Genomic DNA, 19382 nt, shown 5'->3' with positions numbered 1-19382 from the left:
AAGCGTTTGGGCAACTTTCGGGGCTCGGTTAAGCGATGTTGCCCACTGAGAAGCTTTTGTTTAAAAGTATCTTTACTGAGCCTTCTCGGTCTAAGTCTGTGTCAGAAGTCTTACCCGGTGATGACAGCTGCAAGTCTAGATAGCGAGGACAACGAGTACAGCATTGAGCAAGGCCTGAGACTGTCTTGCAATTGACATGCGCACCTTTCGGTGCCTTCCAGAGAAGGTGAGACCAGATGCTACAGCGGCCAGGAAATTTACGAACGACTGCAGCCGAGGATCTGCTCGTTTATCTGCTAGGCAGTCATACACTCACAGAGTCATAGCGCATGTAGGCTGAGTCATTGAACAGTCCAGCCGCGCTCCCATGTCCAGGACCCTGCAACTGGAGCCGCTGCGCCAGTATTGGGCCTGGTAGGCTAGTACGAGCTTTGTTGGTCAAATGAATGGTCATGGGACGGAGCAAACTTAAAAGTTGCGGCAATTCAGAAATCCCCGTTGCGGGCTGTACACTTTACGACAGTCGCAAGTATATAAATGTACATCTTGATTGCATTGTACTGGTCTCTTGGTCAGTAGGCGATAGAGCTGAACAAATGATTCAAAGATCGACCTCGATGGTTCTATCGCATCCCAAGCTTTACACCTCGATGCATACAATCAAGAGCTCAACGTGATGGACGGCATTGTATACTGGCCATCAGCAATGGCCGACGTTGCACCATAGACCCTCAGTGTCACGATCCATGGGCCAAGTGGCACTGGAAGCCAATTCATGATGCCTTCAGCAGGTGGATTGACACTGGCAACGATACTGAAACTACCATTGCCACCAGACGCCAACTGTCTCAAATTGTCACGACTGCCGAGGCTATAGCGATCGATTGCATTCTTGACGAAATAGTTGTCGCTGTCATAGGCCGTCAAGCTCCAGAATCCCAGAGCTCGGCTTGGTGGCTCGCCATCTGGGAAGAAAATGACATGGCGAGATGTGTTGGTCGATGTCAGCGCACCAAGTCGAGTTGGATAAATGGCTTGCTCAGGAACAAGAGCACCAAAACCAGTATTAGCAATGTATGCCCTTGTGATGTAGTCCGTGCCAAAGTTTGCAAACTTCTTTTGTGCAGGCAAGAGCCAGCTATTTGACAATCCTTTGAGAAAGCCACCCAATAGTGGAGCTCCTGCTATGGTACCATTGGCAGCTGCCTGAGATGCGTTCAATTGCTGTGTCGTCAAAAGAGGTACGAACGGCCTGTCTGGCGATAGACCCACCGAGGTGAAGTTTGCACGGTAGGCTGCAGGGTCGACAGGGTTGTTCTTGATGGCTTCGTTAAGCAAGTAGTAAGACTGAAGGACCTGAGGAGTGCCACTGCTGAATGATGGCTGTAGAATCGGCTGAGAAGGCAAAGTTGGCGCCTTGACAACCTGAAGCTGGTCTTGAATGCGGTTCACGATATCTGAGCGTTAGCTATGCAGGAAAAGTCGAGCAGCTTTACCATAATCTGCGGTACCCGTAGTGTTCAGCACATAGATACGACCAAGGATCCACATGTCATCTGTTGGGCTGACAATGTCAAAGGGAGACGATGCGTTGGCGCAGCTAGCATATCGAGGGCCGTAGAGAGTGTAGTTTCCCGAAGGACTACCGAGCAGGTTGCCAGGGTTGTGGAAGTTGTTGGAGTAGGCATCGTACATAGCGGCAACAAAATAGCGATCAGTGACATTGGGGAGATAGAATGTCACTGGGCCAGCGCTCAAATCGAGCCAAGCACTGGAGTAGGTCGTGTCTGCATTCGGTTTGACAATGGACCGCTCGGCAGCTGTTGCAAGTCGACGAGCATGACTGAACTTGTTGATTGTTTGGTTAGTTCCAGGCTGTAGCGCTGCAGTACGAGTCTGATAGAATTGCAAGGGCGGGTTTCCGTATATCCAGGCATTGGCCGCTGCTTGTGTCGCATTGGCAGCAGTAGCGTTGCTCGGACACGTCTGAGCAGCCGCCAGTGAGAACAGTAGCACGAAGGATGCTACAGTGTGCATTATAGCTTGTAGGACAGAGTAGCAGAGGCGACGTACGGTATATCGGCCTCGGGATGCATATTTTGTCATTCTCCAGCAATTTAAGGCGAGTCCACTCCATCTGAAATCTGACTTCCCCAGATTTCGTCCATTTTGTGAAATTCCGAGCGAGCTGCCAGATGCATTCCTCTCACGGTCTCTCGAGATGGGTTTCCCCGTTGTCCCCTGGCTGTCCCGTTGCACAAAGAGCCAAAGACCAGAAAATGCAACAACAAACAAAAGCTCCAGTCTCGAATTTCATCCGCAACGACCTTGCAGTGCCGTGTCTCACCATCACTGCTGCTTATGCGCCATTAGGAGTCCGAACGCGAATGCTCAAGAGTCCCCCAGTCACACCAACAAAGGTGCAGCGTGGCCTCAGTGTAGCAACAGAGAGCGAAGCAACCTCACTCTTGTCTCCCGCAACTGCTGTCGTCTTGTCACTGCCACAGGGCCCAGCGTCGATTAGCACTCTTGTGCCCTCTACCTTCAAGGAGCCGGCCGTGTCTTCATCTTCCTCACTGCTGAGTCCAACACGCACAACACTCGACCACGATTCAGCACGCCTCTTTGAGGATGACATGCGCGTAGTCTGCTCAGTCGCCGACCGTATCAAGTGGGAAGCCCACATTTGTTCTATCCGCGAAGCAAAACTCCGTCAACTCGGCCTCGGTAGCCCAGTCATCAAAGTCAACATGTCGAATGTCAATAATCAACCGACTTTCGCTCCGGCAGTAGCAACGAAGGTACAATCAACCCTACCGCCCCCGACGGGTTTGCATACCCCAGCCGAATCTGCAAGCTCTGTGATCCTACCACGGGTTGCAGAACTGGCGAAGGAGGAGCCACAGAACATTGTTGCTCAGCTCGCTCGCCTTGCTGAATTGCGTAAACGCCATCACGCGCTCTCGAAAAGTGTCAGCGACTTGCAATGGCAAAATGCAGATCTCCATGCACGCACGATGTCGCATGACCCAGCGACCTTACCAATGGATGCGCGCATGTTGGTACACCAGCGTCTCAATAGCCTGCCGCCAGTCTTTGTGCCAAATGGCAAGCGTATTGTGAGTACGGTTGAGTCCATTGCTGAAGAGCCAGACGAGCAGGTGTCTATAGAGGAGCACAGCTTTCAGCAGCAATCTCGTCAACATGGCACGCAATGGACTGACGTCGGCGAACACGACTTGCAATATTACGATGACTTTGCAATGCCAGACTTTTCCATGCTTCCTGTCCAGATGCAGCCGCCACAGAACCCATATGGCTACGAGTACGGCCCACATGGCTTTGCTGATGTCTATATGAATGGTCTTGGCTCACCTGAGCAGCCATTCCTCAATACTGCCGGGTCCATTGATTTCGCAGCACAGAATATGCCGGCCTTTGACTTTTCCCTGCAGCATGGACCTTCAGCTTCATCAGTCTCTGACTTCATCTTGCCGCAGCGAGAGAGCAAGGCGGTGCCTATTATCCGCCCAGTTGACGCGGAGATTGGCTCTGAAGCAGGCGATGCGAGTCGATCCTTTGACGCGTACGATGGCTTTGACTCTTGCTCTGATTCTCAAGGCTCGCCGCAGCAACAACAAGATCAAGAAGAAGAACAAGAGGCCAACGACGAGCGTGTTCGAGCGTTTGTCTTTCCCAACGCCAAGTCAGCGCCTGCGACACCGTCTATTGCTCGTACTGCTGTCTTTGAGAGTGTCGACATGACACGCTCTGCCTCACCACTCAAGCGAGCATATGGTCAATCTGCTTATGCTCCAGAAATGCCGCAAAAGTCGCCTGCACGCCGCATCTTCGATAAGAGTGTCAATATGGCTGACTCTGAATTGGATCAAATCATTCGTGGTTTGTCTCATTCGCAAATCGCCAGCTCACAAGCTTCGGGTGGTGAAGAGAGCGCTGAAGAAGATGAGTCTGACTTGTCCTCGCAATTATTGTCCTCTCCGCCGCTTTTATCCATGCAACGTCTACCACAGGCACTGCGCAGAACGGATGGTCGATCCATTGCTGCTGATAATGCACAACGATCCGCCAGTGCCAAGCACCTTCTTCTTCTGGGTCACCAGGATGCAGATGTGGGCCTTTTGCTTGACAAGATGCTCACCACAAAACTCGCTGGTGTGTCTGAAGCAGTGCAAAGTATTCAAGAAGGTATCGCTTCGCTTGAGCAGCAAGTCCTTGCATCCCTCGAACAATCTGTCATGACGAAGCATATTGATGAGTTGACGGAAGCCCTTCAAGATGCGCGCACAGCACTGGATGTTCGAGATGCCAAGATTGAGGGGCTCGAAGAGACGGTTGACCTGCTTCATGAGCAAGTAGCCGACTTGGAGTGTACAGCAGCGGAAACCTCAGTCGTCCTACCGTTTGCACCGAGTGACTCTTCCTCTGCAGCAAAAGTGGATGCAGCTGCCCTGACTGAGCTAGTGGAACGTGTGCGTGTTTTGGAAGGTGCTCGAGCAGGCTTACAGGTCGCTGTACGTGATGGCACCATGAAACGGGCACAACTGGACGTTCAATGTCGGGATCTCGAGACGGCACTACAAGCCTCCAAGGCCGAGACAAGTACTGCCGTGAATCGTGCAGAACAGGCTGAACTAGCCTGTGCTGCATTGGAAAAGCGCTTGCAACAAGCACACGCTGCAGAAGCTGACATCACACACAAGCATGGCAAGTTACAGCAAGAACTCCAAGAAGCTGCCGTGTCGATTGCACAGGAACAGACACGCTGGTTGACCACTGAGTCGACGCTACGCGGACAGGTGGATGCAGCCCACGCTCGTGCAGCACGCGATCTTGCAGCAAAGGAAAAGGCTGAAGGTGAAGTGGATCGTCTGCGACGTGTCGAGCGTGCCTCGCTTGTTCCTACGGATGTCAACATCCTCAAGGCACAAGTCGCTATGCTTGAGCGAGAACGACAAGCAACGGCTGAAGGCCACCAAGCTGAGCTGGCGATGCGTGACGGTCGTTTGGATCGAATGATGAGCGAATGGCAAGAGATGGCTCGTCGACTTGCAGCTGCTGAACAGAAAGCTGCTGCTGCTGCTTCCGTGCGCACGTCGTCTGGCCTTGCAGTCTTACCAGATGATGCGCCACAGACGCTAGCCGGCAGAGATGCATCTGTTTTGGCACGCACAGAGTGGTTGCTCCAGTCTATGCAGCAGATGATGCAGCAGCAACAACAACAGCTTGCAAGTCCTACAAAGGATGTGGATTCAGCGCATCGTGCAGAAATAGCTCAAGTGCGTGCGCATGCTCGCCGTATCAGCCAGAGTCAAGCTGCTCAAATTGCAGAGCTAGAACAGACTGTCGCTGCTACAGAAGTTGCAGCGTCGCGAGGTCTACGAGTAAGAGAACGCGAAATTGGACGGCAACGAAGTATTCTTGAGACCATCACAAGTAATGTTGAAGTGATGCATCGCGTTTCACTTGCTCAGGGTGCTTCTCCTGCGTCTGGCGACCCAAAAGCTGCTATGCAAAAGTCAACAGAAGCATTGCGGCGTATCCGGCTCGAGCTTGAGCATGCGTCCAAGTCGAGTGCACCGCGACTACAGACGAAAGCGGCTTCCAGTACAGCATCAGCTGGATTAGTGGCAGGTGCACGACTTGCTCAAGTTGGTGGTGCTGTGGCACATTTGGATGCGGCTGCCTCTGCAGATGAAGCGCAAGGCAAGGAACGCGCACTAGCGCAAGCCATGGCGTCCTTGATTGGTGGCGAGAGCCCAATTTCACCGAGCAGGCGCATGCGTTGACCTGGATCATGTCTTTTTTAGCAAATTGTCAAGATTTTGTAGTTTGGTTATGCGATGATATGAATATCAGTTGGCCTATTGCCCCTTTTGCGCCTTTTCACGCTTCTTGAGGGCACGTTTGCGGATGGAGAGGTGCATGGCCTTGTTGCCAGAGACAACAACTGAGGATTCACGGCCAATCCATGTCAGTGCATAGGCCATGAGTCCATGTGCCCAGAAGGGTGTGATGACAGGACCACTCTTGATGCCACCCAAGACTGCTTTGACGAAGACTTTCGGGGTAGGAATGGTCATGGTAGGCTTCCTGACTTTGGACATCTTGGAGGTAACGAGGTAGGAGTTGACCAGCTTGACGGTGACTTTCGAGTCTGCCAGTTCGGAAGCAAGGGCAGTAGACCAGGTTTGGAGGAAAGCCTTTGAGCCAGAGTAAGTGGCTAGCAAAGGCGTAGGCAAGAATCCGCCAAAGGAGCCCATAGTAAGGATGAGCGAGCGGCGTTGCATGAGCTTGGGCAGAAGCGTCTGCGTTGTACGGAGTGTGCAGGTGACATTGATGTCAATGATGGCCTGCATCTCAGCCTGCTCCGTCTGATGGAAAGGCACAGGGATTTCGTGCGATTGTCCGACATTGTTGATGAGGACACCGACTTCGAGATCTTGCACCAGCTGAGCAAGCTTGGAAAAGTCCTTGTCCGTGGCCTTTGATGCATCCATTGACAGTGTCTTGGTCGAGATGTGATATTTGCTCTCTAATTCACCAGCAAGTGTATCCAGCTTTGACTGAGTTCGCGACACCAGGACAATATTGAAGCCGGCCTGAGCCAGTTGGGTTGCATACTCTGCACCGATACCATCACTTGCGCCCGTCACCACAGCCCAGACCTTCTTGTCTGTCTTGCTTGCACCAAACTTGCTCAGCGGCGTACCGGGAAAGACCAAATCTGCGACAAAGGTTGACGCGGAGTAGGAGAGGACGAAGAGTGTAAGGAGGCCGAGAGCGAGAATTGCGTTGGAAGAACGCGCGAGTTCAACCCAGTGCAGAGCCGTGGCTCTGTAGTCTATCTGCTGGGACATGGCTGCTGGAGTAGCTCTCAATCTTCCGTCGGAGTCTGTCCTGGTGGCAGCTGTTTTTGCTTGTGATGCAGACTTCACTTCAGATGGGGAACAGATGCCGAGCGTTGGGACGACAACTTGCTCAACCAGCTCAGCAGCTCAACCAACATGTGAATTGTGGAATCCAAGTCTATCCGTCTATCCTTTATAGTGTCTATGCTGTCTATGCCCCAAAGACACGGCTCAGCAGATCCCGCGTGAATGCTTCAGACCCAGGCGTCTCCTTGACCCAGGCCACCCGATTGCCCCTTGAACTGCTCAACCAACCATCATGGTCACTCTCGTCCTCTTCCAATCCTTCTGCAAGTCTCTGACGACCTCGTTCGTCCACAATACACATACCACGCGTCCAGCGGCCCTCACACTCCATTCGCACATCCAGCTCCTTCTTGATCTTCCAGCGCGCATCGTCGCGGTCTCGCAAAAGATACCAGATACAGGCTGGATCATGCATCGAGAGTCGCAGCTTCTCAACACTTGCTTCTGTAAAGAGGTGTTTCATTGTTTCAAATGTCCGTTCAATAAAGACTGAACACCAACGAGCAAGGAGTGTTTCTTTGACGTTCGGTAGAGACGTTGCGTTGTGCCAGTCTCCATATGACAGCAAGATGAAGGTCGTTGTGTCGAGCGGTAACAATGTCAGCTCGAGCCGTTTATGCAGCGACTCTGGTGATGAATGCCAGGTACTTTGTGGTCTCTTGGAAGACAAGGAAAGGATATGCGCCCATGCTTCAGGATCACCGAGACAATTGAACTCAGCTTTAGGCGTGACATTGCCAGGGACAGCCAAAGCACCTCCCATGATGACAAATTCCTTGCAGCGTGCAAGCGTCTTGTAGTCTTGCGTTGCCGCAAGTGACAAATTCGTCAAAGGACCCAGCGCAACGATGGTGACGGTATCCTCTGGCTCTTCAGCAAGGATTCGCAAAATCTCCTCATGCGCTGGCCTTGATGACAATTGCAGTCCTTGTGCAGCCTGTAGAGGCTTGTCATCTGCCGATGCGGTCGGCACCGTGGAAAACTCTTTAGTGAAACTGTCCCCGGGAACATGCTCAGGAAAAGCAGCAGAGACATTCCCAAGTCCATCCCTACCGTGGAAGTACGCAGCATCTACAGCCTTCTCTGCAACAAGCGGATGAAGTGCACCAGCAGCGAGCAATACAGGCTTGTCACGCTTCATCCAGGATTGTGAGCCATCTGCTTGCAAGACATTGAAGAGGGACAGCGCATTGCGGGTTGTATTGTAGAGGTCGATATTGCCATGCACGGTGGTGATGGCAAGGAGGTCGAGTTCTGGGGATGCGAGAGCCATGAGCAGGGCGAGCACATCATCCACGCCCGGGTCTGTATCGATAATGATCTTCTGCGGCATCCTTTAGCTTTAGTCGGTTGCTATTATGTAGATGAACTAGTAGGTTGCTATTGATGCAGATGAAGCAAGAGTAAAAGAGAGAGGGGAAAGAGGAGATTGTTACTGATGACCGCTGTTCTACTTATACCTTCTCCAGACTATACTCGGGTAACACTCCTCCTTGTCGGATGGCCCGGTGGTGGACGTCGTCGACTGTTGCTCTGTCGCATTAGGCCGAAGACACGAAAATCCGGGGAAGGAGAGTTTATAGAGGAGTGCTCTGACCACGGTCCTCCGGCGTACTTTGCGCAACATCCTCTTGAGTTCTGATCGAGACAGTGGCATCTGCTCCAGAATACCCTTTTGCTTGTAATTGAGCTAGCAATGACCCTTGTGCTTGAAGTTCGGCCTCTTGCTTCTTAATAAGCAGCTGAATCCTGGTCAATTGTGCCTCATAGACCGCGAGGCGTTCTCCAGACTTGGTTTTGTCCATTCCTTTCAGACAAGAGAGAAGGTTGGTGCCTTGCATGGTCATATTTATGTTGGCCATGCTGATGGCTAGCTTGACATCCGATATCGCTTGCAGTTGGGCGCTGTTGGTCATGGTGGTCTGCTGTACTACACCATTGTCAGCTGCAGCTTTTGCAGTCTCTTCACCCCTTGGTCGTTTGTGGGCGAGTAGGGTCACTTCCTTAAGACTGTCTTCGGCGTCGTTGTCTTGCTCATCCCGTGTTCTTCGTCTATGTGCTTCGGGTCCGGCGGTGAACTCCTGGTCCTCGCCCAATCCTTGCCACATCGGCTGCGTTCTCAGGTATCCCCAGCAAGTATTGACATGGATAGTGTCTGGGAATCCGTCCTCTGCAAACTTCTTGATAGCCGCCATCATAACTCCAAGGCCGTTGGCGCCGCTGACAGTTGCCGCCGCTGCTCTTCGGTAATATGGAGCAAACTGTGAGCACTGTCCGAATAAGTCTGACTCGATGGATGACAGCCGACAGCTTGCGCTTCATCAAAGGAGTGCCTGGCTGCCCTGTCTTGGGTACGCTTTTGCGCATCGCGACCGGGTGCTCCAATAGGAAGTCATCGTAAATCTGGCCGTATAGCATCTCTGTGTTCTGGTCTGCGCCGATGGTCGGAGCGAGACTGTGAGTGACCATAGCCATGCATAGAGTAAGGTCTTCACAATCCATCCATTGTGGTGCAGAGGGCATGTTGCAGTAATTTGCACTGTTCGATAGGCTGCTAGAGATAGTCAGGTAGCGGGCAGATGGCCCATATATCAATGGCGATGCAGAGCTGTGAGTCGCACAATCAAAACAGCCAGGAGGCCGTGCTACGAGGATTGTCGGCTTGTGTGTGCCTGTGAGTTTGTTTGCAAGGGGCCTGTTGTGCTGGGGCTGCCGACGCGACGCGACTCGCTTTATTGTCGGAATTCGCTTACTCGGCGACTTTTTCCATAAGGCCGTTCCATGGACTCTTATGGTCTCCTAGTCCCAAATCAGCTTGCCATCCACGACAGATGCACTCTGACCAGCCCCGACCTTTTTCTTGTTCACCGTCTGCCAGTCCTCCCCACTCGCAGGCCATGCACTACTCGATTTCGGCGCCTTCATCTGCGCCTGTTGAGCCAATTCTGCAATCCTCTCTCGTTCACGCTCCTTCAAGTGTTTCCGCAGAGCTTGTTCTTGTGCCTCGCTGGCAGCGTCCTTCTCTGCTTGTAGTTTAGCCTTTTTCGCTTGATTTTGACGTTGCTTCTTTGTCAATTCGCCTTGTCCTTGTTGCTGCTGCTTCTTTTGAGGGGCAGGCTTTTGTTGTTTTGTAGAAGGTACAATCTTGAGTGTACGGGCAGCAAAGGCCGTATCAGGATCAAGCATGTCATCTGTAATGTGTGCTTTCCTCTTACTCGCAAACGCTTGCCCTGCTAGATGCTGTCCCTTGGCGGAGTCTGGCAGCATTGGGAAGAAGCGATTGCCTTGGAGCATTGTAGAATTATGTTCCTCTTCGTCGTCTTCTTCGTCAGATATTTCGTGTGGCTCGGAAGACTGAACTGCCGCTGGTGTCTCTGCCTTGCCCGATGACTTCCAAGCGCTTTCGTTGTCTTCGACTTGCTTGACATTTGACTGACGTCCAATAGGCGTAGAGGTCTTTCGTGGACGTCTAAAGTGTTAGTGCACCCAAATCTATCGTGCATTATGCGACATACCCATTCATCACTGCTTGTACAGGTGATTCATCCTCTGTGTCAAGTTTTGCATCTGGCTGATACCACGAAGCAGTCTTGACTTTGTTCTTGCTCTGTTGCTGCTTCGCATGGGTAGCATTCCCATTGGACTTTGATTCTGACTTGGCCGCCTCGCCAGCCAGCTTCTTGTCTTTCTTCTGGCCTGATCGTTTCCCTTGCTGACTCGCATCCTTGACTGTAGAAGCTGCCGCCTCTGTCACCTCGTTCACTGTCTCCTTGATACTGCTCATCACACGTTGTGCCTGCTGAGCCACTTGCTCGACTTGCTTCTGTGCAACATGCTGCACGCTCCCTGCTGGCTGTTGTCCTTTTTGCTTCGATGCAGCATCCTTCTTCTTCTTGCCTGATGCACCTGACTTGCTCAATGCAGCTTTCTGAGCCTGTGGCGAGCGCGCCTGTTGCTGTTGCTGGGACTGTCCGTCACGCGCTTGTTTGGGTTTTGGAATGCCAAAGACGGCGACGTAGGCTGCTCCAGCGACACCAATGAAGAGGGTCCAGGAGAGGATTGGGTTCATGGCTGGCCTTGTATGCTCTGTCCCGGGGTTGTGTTGCGTTGTGTCGTTGTGTTCGTGGGATGGCTGCTACTGCTGCTGCTGCTGGACTAGTACTACCACTACTCCTATCGTTACTGCTAGTACTACTGCTACTACTGCCACTACTGCTGCTGCTGCCACAAAATCAAAGACGGACTCGCTACCATGATCACCTTTGTCGGCATCATCGGCAAGCATGACAAGCCCCTCTACCTCAAAGCCTTCACGGGCTCCCTCTACGACGATGCACAGCTCATCGAATGGACCTACGCTGCATGCGACGTCTTTTACGAGCGTTTACAAAATGCAAGCACTGCTGCAAAACCTCAAGAAAGCTACTTTGGGCTACTCACTGCATACCCTCGAGTCTCGCTGTATGGACTCCTTACGAATACGCACATCAAGATCGTCTTGGCGATACAGGAGACAGAGTTGTTGATTAGTGAGAGTATGGTCAAGAGCGTGCTCACTCGTATCCACGCAGCCTACATCAGGGCAGTCCTCAATCCATTCCACCTACGGCGTGTGGATGACAATGAGCCCATTAGTAGCCTGGCGATGGATAAAGCCATCAGTCACATCATCTCTACCTGGCCAACACCTGCCAAGAGACAGCCAGTGCACGATTGAGGTGATCATTGACGGACCGACACCCTACTCGTCATCATCGTCAGAGTCAAAGATCAGCCGCCGTGCCTTCTTTTTGCTCTGCTCCTCCTGCTTCTTTGGCTCGTCCTTGTCCGTCATCTCAGCGGCTTCTTCCTCAGAGGACCGACCGGCACGTTCGCCTTCCAGCGCTGCTTCTGCACGATCCAACGGATCTTCAGACACTTTACGCTTTCGCGACGCATACGCTTCAGCACCCTTAGATTTGAGCGCTTGCAGTCGTTCAGCCCCGGCTTCCTCCTCCTCTTCATCCTCATCGTTTTCAATGAACCCATCGTCGTCGTCGTAGCGATCCAGATTCCTTCTATTACCAACACCGAGTTCTTCATCTGAGTTATCATCGAGTGCAGCCGCCGTGAGACGACTACCCATTCGGCCATCGCCCGACCGTCCCAATGCACGTTGTTTTTGCGTTTCAAGGCGTTTCCGTGCCTTGATACGATCTGCTTCTGCTTTTGCTGCGTTTCGCGAGAGTGCCTCCGGGTCGGCTGAGGTGTTGAATTCCTTGACGCCGCGGTTCTTGCTTGATTGCTGACGACGTGCGATATCGGCCTTCAAGTCGGCATGCGATTTTGAGGCGAGTCCGGAAGGTAGGATACTGAGGGATGTGGCAAACTTGCCTTGCATCCGCAAGAGTCCTTCTTCCGGATGCATGAGTGTGAGGTAGTTGTGCTCAGAGGGAATAGACTTGATGCGACAGTCAAACATCTCCTCACCCACTTGTAGACTGAGACTACCATCCGACCAGCGTACAAATCGAGCATTCGAGGAGCGCGTCGCTGCCTCTTCATCGTCTGGTTCCTTCCAACGTAGAGTATTATCGACTCTCAGCGTCTTGCGGCGAATCTGTTCATGCCCAGACAAGTCGCCACTGTCGATATCTGCCTGAATCTCATTGACGAGCTGTTCTGGGTCATACGCGTCTGCTGCAATGCGCAAGAAGTTCGGAAGCTTTGTCAAGACAAGGTCTTGGTCCTTGTCTGTGCCAGGAATCAAAGGCATACCACGAGGCCGTTGAACAAGCGGTACGGTGAATGCCTTGACGTCGACTTCAGGTTCAGCCTGTTCGCCGTCACCCTCGCCCTCTTCACCGTCTTCGTCCGGCACAACAAATCCTGTTCCTGTTGCTGCTGCTTCGCCTACTTGTTCCTCTTCGTCACCAAATAAATCAAGATCCGCTGCATCGTCTGCGGGTGTATGCGCCTGTGACGGCTCGGCGCTGTCTACCATAGATACGTCGAGTGCTGGTTGTTGGGTTGCAGACTCTGTAGCTTGTGACTGAGTGACAGTCTCTGCCTCATCTCCAAACAGATCCTCTGCGAGATCTTCTGACATGGCAATGCTCTTCTTCTCTCTTGCCTCTCCGCCTGCCTGCCTGCCTCTATAGCTAGCCCTGCCTCTATAGCTTGTGGTTGTTGTCTTTGTCGCGGTTGAATGTTCGTTCACCGTGAGCAGCCTACTCCCTCAGCGTATTGCTCGAGAAGACTTCCAGCACGACCAGCAGAGTCAGCAGACGATGGGCCCTCCTCCGTATGCCTCCTCCTATGCCTCCCAAGCCATCACTGACCTTGTAGACCACCTCCACCGCGTAAGCGCATCATGCGACTGCCTCGGTGACTATGACGATGCTGACACTAGCTGCTATAAGCACCAGGTCCACCTGCTCCTCCACGTATGGCGAATCTCCGGCAGATAAACAGGCAGTTGCTGACATTCTAGCTCCTCCTGCTGTAGGCGCGCCGCTTCCCAAAGTCACGCCAGATAGGAAAGGCCTGCTCAGTGATATCGCCAAGGGCAAGCAGCTCAAGAAGGCAGTAACCAGTATGCTTTTCTGTCAATTCGCTGGAAGCACTTTACTCACTATACAGATGATCGCAGTGCACCGACTGTCGGTGGAAGTGTTGCTGCTGGTCATGCACCGGCAGCGTCAGGTCTAGGACGACCGCCTGCGATACCAGGCTTGGCACCACCTGCCATAACGAGACCACGCGCTGGCAGTGATGTTCCTGCACCTGTTCCATCCAATACTGCACCGCCTGCACTCGGCGGCTTATTTGCCGGTGGCATGCCGACATTGAAGAAGACGAGCCATGCTGCACGGCTTGCTGGCGATGGACCAGCTGCAGTCTCTTCAGGGAATCGCTCCGTCTCGCAGCCAGTCGCGAGACCACCGCCGCTGCCTGGTCATAATCCTCCCTCTACGATTCCTGCAAAGAAGTATGCCCGGGTCGTCTGTTTAAATTGATGGCTAATACTCTCTTAGACCGGCTATGCCTAGCCATCGGCCAAGTGCATCTCTGAGTAGTGCACCGCCGCTCCCACCATCTGCTGCACCACTTATACCTGGTTCTGCGCCGCCTGTTCCTGGACTACCGAGCAAAAGGCCGACGAATGCACCCCCAGCACGGCCTACAACGATGGCACCACCTGCACCGAGAGCTGGTGGGCCGCCTCCGTTGCCTAGTACTCAACCGTATGTGTTGATTCCATTTGATCTCGTTGCTGACAGGACTAGACCATCACTACCAAGCTCAGGGCCACCTCCGCCGCCCTCTGCACCAGCAACCCCTGTAGCACAGCAGAGTATACCACCGCCTCCTCCGCCTCCTTCGGTCTCTGCTCCTCCACCTCTACGTGCGCAACCCCCTCAACCGGGGCTTTCTGCTCCCTTACTACCGGCTGGCAGGGCACCCTCACCGAATCGGGCGCCGCCATTACCTAGTACGAATGCACCGCCGCCGCCGCCCTCTGCACCTGCTCCTGCTCCTCGCATTGCTGCTAGTCAAATGCAAACACATGATCAGACTGGCTTCGATGGGCTCTCTGCGGCTCTGGCAGAACGTAATGCCGGTCGTTCACCCAATGTCTCACGACCAAGTTCTTTACCCCCTGCAGCGTCCAACACGGCGAATCATGGGAGTACGTATGGGAATGGAGCGGGCGGTGGGTATTCGCTGAAACCGGCACAGATCCAGCGTGTGGAGGATGGGGGTCGCTTTAAATTTGAGGCGGTTGGGTCATTGCCTGTGCCGCGTGCGTATATGAACCGGCCTAAAGTATTTCGGAGTGGGAGGCCTGGTGGTTCGACTGTTCCGTTGGATCTGGGTAGGTATAGGTAGGTAGCTTCGCATCACTTCCTGGCGTTCCACCCTCTGTATCCCTCTAACAGTACCTATATGATCTCTGTGTGTTGCTTGCAATAATTTCCCCTGAGTCAAGTTTGCGCAGAAGAAAGCGCAACGACCACGACACAGGAAGGCATCCGGGAAAGAGCCTGCTATTGCAGAGAGCAGGGTACAAGCAGTGACGGGTCATTGTGAAGGGCAGCAGGCCGCCGTAGCATCCATGTCCCAGCAACAAAGACGCACATCCACACCGCGTTCCACCTCCAACTCACCCGCACCGGCTGAATACGACTCAGGCACAGGTGTTCAGACCCCCATCCACGCTGGGGAACTGCTTCTCTCTGCCTCTCCACGGCGCACAGCACTCCGCAATACGGCCGCGCACTCACAAGACGTGCGCCGAACATCACCCATGCAGGTGGCACAGCAGGAGAAGCAGGAGGTGACGACACAAACGACAGCAGAGACGATGATTGATGAAAAAGATGCAATACCGCCGGCAAAAGTATTTCAAGAGGCGGTCTTGCCTTGGTCTGGTGAAGCCTTTGACCGCAGACTACAACCGGATTATTATGCCTCAAGGGATATTGTCAACTGTGTTTGTGGGACAAGTATGGATGATACGCTTGAAACTCGGGAGATGGTCTTGTGCGACAATTGTGAACAATGGCAGCGTAAGTGCTTCTTGTTTTCCATCAAAGACACGAGAGATGAATATTGACTGACCTTGAACAGATGTACCGTGTATGCAGCTCGACTCGGAAGACTTGCCGGATGACTACTTTTGTCATCACTGCTTGCCAGACTTGCACAAGCATCTCTTGGACGGCTCTTCTAATCCCTCTACCGCTACACTCCCTGCATCGCTACCAGATGCATCCACCCATCGATTTGGGCAGCCGCCCAGTCGACCCATCGTTCATCACGGTGAAGCCTCCATTCCGCATGCAACACTACCAAGTCGTACAGCAAGCCAGGTGAAACCACCGACCCTTGTCAAAATCAAACTGTCTGCGTCACACCGACCGTCACATCCACGCTCACAACGTCTGACGAAAGAACAAGCGAGATTGGTGCAAGCGGATGATTCAGAGCTTGATGGTGATTTAGAGGCTATTTATGAAGGGTTAAGTCGGCATGGTATTCCGAATGGACGGCACGTCTCACCCTCGCCGTCACCTTTGCAGATGCAAGAAACGCAGTCCACTGATTCACGAACGAAACGGCGTCGTGTGTCTACAGCAGAGGAGGAAGCGATGCAGACTCATAAATCGAGGACAAAAAAGGCCAGAGTCCAGGATAGCACACCGCCGCCTGAACAGCAACAGCAACAGCGCGTCCAGCTGTCTCCAGCAACGACGCGCCACAGAGTATACAACGTGCCAGCCCAGGTATGGGCCAAGCAAGCGAGAAATGACGATCTCAAACGAAGCACAGAACTCCTAAACAGCAACGATATCCCACCCTATATCATCGACAATCGCGATCTCAATCAACCCACTGAACGTGCCCTCAAACGCATGACGGCGTCTGAATTCCGACGTGCCTTGGAGATTGGTGATATCGCGTACCGCGACATGCTCGAATTCGCACAAGACACACTCCGTTTATTCAGTTTGCTCGATTCACTACCCTCTGGTGTGTCAAGGGGCTGGTCGCAATTGGATGAAGGAGTGCGCGAGACGGCCATTGCACGTATTGCAGAGGAATTCGAACCGACTTTTACCGGGAAACGGTATCGTCAGCCAGCAATGTGGTTGTTGTTTACGGCATACAAGCAGCATCTCATGGCTCAGCAACGTGCTGCAAAACAAGCTGCTGCCGCTGCTGCTGCTGCCACAACTGCTGAAGACTCGACACAGCAGGATACAGAGATGATTGATGCTGTTCCAGTCACACGTGGTCGACCAAAACTTGCTGCAAGGGAGACACCGTCGGTATCTGCCCATGCCTCTCCTGTACGGTCGAGTACGAGAGAAGCGGATATGGGTGCAGCAGGTCGACGGAGTGGTCGAGTGAAAAAGGCGAGTGCACGAGCCGTTGCTGCTGCAGCGGCAGATTTCAGTGGTGGTAGTGCATCTCCTGATGCAGACAGAACACGCTCCGTCTCTCGTGTTTGCAGTGAGTCTGCTGTGGATACACCGATGGATGGTGAATCTACTGGATCTGCCAACGCTTCAGCTGTTCATGCAACAGCGAAACCTGGAAGGGTGAATGAACATACTTGGCCATCTGCAGGGACAGTCCAGCAACCTCCACCACCACGCGTACCCGTCCCAATAATGGCACTCGATGTAGAAGGTCCGGCCATTCGTCATCCTTGGCATGGTGTTACTGCACAGACACCACTACGGCAACAAGCATCCTCTAAAGTTTTGAAGACACCGGTTGAGCCTTTTACAAAACTGCCGCCACCCAATACCGTTCCTATCGCTTCACCCTTTTCAGAAGCCAGCACAGCGAAACCACTTGTTGGGTCGAATACAGGACAGAGTCCCATGCAGCCTCGACCACCGCGACAAGTTCCGTTCAAAGCGACCAAGTTCTCTCCTGGTGCTGGTCTGTCTGATGGATCACATCTCGGTGTTCAGAATGAGTCGGAGAAGCAGCATGCACGGGGTAAGCAAGAGGTGGGTACAACAAGCACGCATGCCTTCTACGGTAGCAGCAGATGAAGGCGGCCATTGCGGTATTTATCAATGTGTGTCAGGTTTGTAACAAGAAGAAAGCATAGAAAGTGAGGGATAGAGTGTGGACATGTCTTCTTTTGAGGCTTCAATGCTAATGTGATGTGTGTGTGTAGAAGTAAAGAAAACGATCAGCTCAGACGCGTATCATTTCCTGAAAGCATTCTAAGCAGATGCCTCGACGGCAGAGCGAGACTCAATGGTACGCTTCTTGCCGAGTTGCCTGGCATTCAACCTAACGACCTGTCCGTCCTGTGCCTTGGGCACTTCAGCGGCCTGTTCGGCAAGGATGATCTCGACGTGCGAGGGAGACGAGAGGTAAGGGTTGATGCGACCGTGAGCACGGTATGTCCTGCGACGCTGCTTGGGTGCCTGGTTGACTTGAATGTGCTTGACAACAAGGGAGTCGACTTCCAGACCCTTGGTGTCTGCGTTGGACTCTGCATTACGCAAAAGACCCAAGAGGAAGGTAGCAGACTTGACGGGCCAACGTGCCTTGTCTGTGCCGAACTTCTTGGCTTGACCAGTCCGGCCAACACCACCCTGGAACCGCCTGAAGGGAATAGCCTGCTTGTGTTCCTTGACATCCTCGAGGTATTGAATGGCTTTTTGCAAAGTCAAACCGGAAATGGCCTGCGCTGTTTCGCGGGTGTTTTTGAAGTGGGTGCGGAGGTAGTCACCGCGTGCCTTGGCGGTCTTTTCGACGTTGGCAGGCTGCGCTGCGTATCGGACCATGCTTGAATGTAGGAGTGCTTGTTCACTGGTCTCTGGTCTCTTGTCTCTGTCTCTTGGTCTCGTCGCCTGCTCGCTGTCTGGTTGCTGAATTTCGTGTTGACTCGGAAAAGCAGTCCAGCGCACGTGCTCAGGCAGACAGAGCAGCAGCACAACCACCACTACCATCAGTCATACCAATACTACCAGTCATAGCAGCATCAGTCATACCAGTACTACCATCAGTCATAGCAGCAGCAGCAACCTCTCTCCGCTGCTCCATCTCCCGCGCAAGTGTCTACCAGCATTAGCCCGAGTTTCTGAACCATAGTCGCTTACATAACCCACACTCCCCAGCAGAATCACCGCAAGACTCGCTACCCGTGACGGCGACATCCGCTCCTGCTTCAACAGCAGCACAGCCAGTGCAGACTGCAACACACCCCGCGCACTCGATGAAATCATATGTGTCGTGGGACTGGTGACTTTGATTTGTAAGAGTGTTGCCAAGCTCAGTACACACGATGCCGTGCTTCCCAAGAGGATCAGACATGCCAGTCGCATTGCTGCCCTATGCTCAAGCTGCTTCATCACATAGATCTCCTTGTTAAAGAGTAGAAGGACCAATAAAACTGGCAGTGCAGCTATGGCCGTGACACGCACCAGCTGAACCAGTGAATGCCCACTCTTGCTCGTTGTACGCTTAATGACAATCGTCTCGAATGCCGTTAGCAGGGAAGAAACAATCCCAAGGAAGATGCCAAGTGGTGAGGTCTGACTGACTGCCTCATTACCCACACCGAGCATAAATCCAGCTGTCGTGACGCATGCCGCAGCAATAGAAAAGACTGAGAAGCGTTGCTCTGGCAATAGGCATATTGACAGCAAGAGTGTCGAGGGGAGCAACAGACCTCGCGCGATCTGGTAGAATGCAGCATGGACGTGCTGAAGGCAGACGGTCTTGCCGAGTTGCGCAATGAAGCGCATACTGAGCATAGGCCAGAGCTCCCTGAGCAACGAAGGCGTGACTCGTGGCAATGGATCGAGCTGGCCACAGAGTACAAGCATCTCGATAGCTGCGATGGTCAGGCTAGCATGACAAGCGAGAAGAGCAACAGGAATCGGCGCAGCATTCAAGACTGCCTTG

The 19382-nt window shown here is 53.0% G+C and overlaps 13 protein-coding genes across 13 annotated transcripts; 4 read left to right on the top strand and 9 right to left on the bottom strand.

The window, feature by feature from the left end:
• Positions 1 to 520: 520 nt before the first annotated feature.
• On the bottom strand, positions 521 to 2037 carry BCR37DRAFT_405350 (uncharacterized protein; the record flags this gene model as incomplete). The annotated part of the gene is made up of 2 exons (XM_040872079.1): positions 521 to 1457; positions 1497 to 2037. The coding sequence occupies 2 exons, from the start codon at positions 2035 to 2037 to the stop codon at positions 661 to 663; spliced, it is 1338 nt and encodes a 445-aa protein (XP_040723415.1). The 3' UTR covers positions 521 to 660.
• Positions 2038 to 2297: 260 nt separating this feature from the next.
• On the top strand, positions 2298 to 5887 carry BCR37DRAFT_382171 (uncharacterized protein). The gene has a single exon (XM_040869820.1). The coding sequence runs from the start codon at positions 2388 to 2390 to the stop codon at positions 5808 to 5810; it is 3423 nt and encodes a 1140-aa protein (XP_040723414.1). The 5' UTR covers positions 2298 to 2387; the 3' UTR covers positions 5811 to 5887.
• BCR37DRAFT_106974 (putative ketoreductase) lies at positions 5557 to 7004 on the bottom strand. Its single transcript, XM_040865894.1, has one exon. The coding sequence runs from the start codon at positions 6879 to 6881 to the stop codon at positions 5886 to 5888; it is 996 nt and encodes a 331-aa protein (XP_040723413.1). The 5' UTR covers positions 6882 to 7004; the 3' UTR covers positions 5557 to 5885.
• Position 7005: 1 nt separating this feature from the next.
• Positions 7006 to 8652, bottom strand: BCR37DRAFT_106821 (Inosine/uridine-preferring nucleoside hydrolase domain-containing protein). Its single transcript, XM_040865892.1, has one exon. The coding sequence runs from the start codon at positions 8290 to 8292 to the stop codon at positions 7084 to 7086; it is 1209 nt and encodes a 402-aa protein (XP_040723412.1). The 5' UTR covers positions 8293 to 8652; the 3' UTR covers positions 7006 to 7083.
• Positions 8415 to 9458, bottom strand: BCR37DRAFT_105436 (uncharacterized protein). Its single transcript, XM_040865885.1, has one exon. It carries the CDS (start codon positions 9155 to 9157, stop codon positions 8537 to 8539), a length of 621 nt encoding a protein of 206 aa, XP_040723411.1. The 5' UTR covers positions 9158 to 9458; the 3' UTR covers positions 8415 to 8536.
• Positions 9459 to 9758: 300 nt separating this feature from the next.
• BCR37DRAFT_388728 (uncharacterized protein) lies at positions 9759 to 11028 on the bottom strand (the record flags this gene model as incomplete). Its single annotated transcript, XM_040870659.1, has 2 exons — positions 9759 to 10428; positions 10475 to 11028. 2 exons carry the CDS (start codon positions 11026 to 11028, stop codon positions 9759 to 9761), a joined length of 1224 nt encoding a protein of 407 aa, XP_040723410.1.
• Positions 11029 to 11104: 76 nt separating this feature from the next.
• BCR37DRAFT_106915 (Sedlin) lies at positions 11105 to 12120 on the top strand. The gene has a single exon (XM_040865893.1). It carries the CDS (start codon positions 11212 to 11214, stop codon positions 11674 to 11676), a length of 465 nt encoding a protein of 154 aa, XP_040723409.1. The 5' UTR covers positions 11105 to 11211; the 3' UTR covers positions 11677 to 12120.
• BCR37DRAFT_382166 (Leo1-like protein-domain-containing protein) lies at positions 11319 to 13153 on the bottom strand. The gene has a single exon (XM_040869819.1). The coding sequence runs from the start codon at positions 13045 to 13047 to the stop codon at positions 11701 to 11703; it is 1347 nt and encodes a 448-aa protein (XP_040723408.1). The 5' UTR covers positions 13048 to 13153; the 3' UTR covers positions 11319 to 11700.
• A 7-nt stretch (positions 13154 to 13160) lies between these two features.
• Positions 13161 to 14944, top strand: BCR37DRAFT_105656 (uncharacterized protein). Its single transcript, XM_040865888.1, has 7 exons — positions 13161 to 13242; positions 13287 to 13300; positions 13361 to 13384; positions 13432 to 13533; positions 13581 to 13929; positions 13976 to 14185; positions 14228 to 14944. Exons 1-7 carry the CDS (start codon positions 13229 to 13231, stop codon positions 14829 to 14831), a joined length of 1317 nt encoding a protein of 438 aa, XP_040723407.1. The 5' UTR covers positions 13161 to 13228; the 3' UTR covers positions 14832 to 14944.
• BCR37DRAFT_105442 (uncharacterized protein) lies at positions 14911 to 15414 on the bottom strand. The gene has a single exon (XM_040865886.1). It carries the CDS (start codon positions 15242 to 15244, stop codon positions 14990 to 14992), a length of 255 nt encoding a protein of 84 aa, XP_040723406.1. The 5' UTR covers positions 15245 to 15414; the 3' UTR covers positions 14911 to 14989.
• On the top strand, positions 15415 to 17880 carry BCR37DRAFT_105879 (uncharacterized protein). Its single transcript, XM_040865889.1, has one exon. The coding sequence runs from the start codon at positions 15584 to 15586 to the stop codon at positions 17510 to 17512; it is 1929 nt and encodes a 642-aa protein (XP_040723405.1). The 5' UTR covers positions 15415 to 15583; the 3' UTR covers positions 17513 to 17880.
• BCR37DRAFT_331642 (50S ribosomal protein L22) lies at positions 17735 to 18259 on the bottom strand (the record flags this gene model as incomplete). Its single annotated transcript, XM_040867030.1, has 1 exon — positions 17735 to 18259. A coding segment is annotated over one exon (525 nt), but the record flags the coding sequence as incomplete, so codon positions are not given.
• A 127-nt stretch (positions 18260 to 18386) lies between these two features.
• Positions 18387 to 19303, bottom strand: BCR37DRAFT_394473 (uncharacterized protein; the record flags this gene model as incomplete). Its single annotated transcript, XM_040871475.1, has 2 exons — positions 18387 to 18533; positions 18575 to 19303. 2 exons carry the CDS (start codon positions 19301 to 19303, stop codon positions 18387 to 18389), a joined length of 876 nt encoding a protein of 291 aa, XP_040723403.1.
• Positions 19304 to 19382: the final 79 nt, after the last annotated feature.

This window comes from Protomyces lactucae-debilis, assembly GCF_002105105.1.
Source record: "Protomyces lactucae-debilis strain 12-1054 chromosome Unknown BCR37scaffold_17, whole genome shotgun sequence".
Lineage (NCBI taxonomy): Eukaryota > Fungi > Ascomycota > Taphrinomycetes > Taphrinales > Protomycetaceae > Protomyces > Protomyces lactucae-debilis.
This window is presented reverse-complemented; position numbering and strand designations above follow the sequence as displayed.

Excerpts from the sequence above, each read along its gene's own strand:
- BCR37DRAFT_106821 (XM_040865892.1), bottom strand. The coding sequence starts at position 8,292 with ATGCCGCAGAAGATCATTATCGATACAGACCCGGGCGTGGATGATGTG.
- BCR37DRAFT_105656 (XM_040865888.1), top strand. Across the intron at positions 13,385-13,431 it reads AGGTCCACCTGCTCCTCCAC|CTCCTCCTGCTGTAGGCGCG; the intron begins GTATGGCGAATC and ends CTGACATTCTAG. Across the intron at positions 13,534-13,580 it reads GCTCAAGAAGGCAGTAACCA|ATGATCGCAGTGCACCGACT; the intron begins GTATGCTTTTCT and ends CTCACTATACAG.
- BCR37DRAFT_105442 (XM_040865886.1), bottom strand. The coding sequence starts at position 15,244 with ATGTTCGGCGCACGTCTTGTGAGTGCGCGGCCGTATTGCGGAGTGCTG.
- BCR37DRAFT_382171 (XM_040869820.1), top strand. The coding sequence starts at position 2,388 with ATGCTCAAGAGTCCCCCAGTCACACCAACAAAGGTGCAGCGTGGCCTC.
- BCR37DRAFT_105879 (XM_040865889.1), top strand. The coding sequence starts at position 15,584 with ATGCAGCTCGACTCGGAAGACTTGCCGGATGACTACTTTTGTCATCAC.
- BCR37DRAFT_106915 (XM_040865893.1), top strand. The coding sequence starts at position 11,212 with ATGATCACCTTTGTCGGCATCATCGGCAAGCATGACAAGCCCCTCTAC.
- BCR37DRAFT_105436 (XM_040865885.1), bottom strand. The coding sequence starts at position 9,157 with ATGATGGCGGCTATCAAGAAGTTTGCAGAGGACGGATTCCCAGACACT.
- BCR37DRAFT_382166 (XM_040869819.1), bottom strand. The coding sequence starts at position 13,047 with ATGTCAGAAGATCTCGCAGAGGATCTGTTTGGAGATGAGGCAGAGACT.
- BCR37DRAFT_106974 (XM_040865894.1), bottom strand. The coding sequence starts at position 6,881 with ATGTCCCAGCAGATAGACTACAGAGCCACGGCTCTGCACTGGGTTGAA.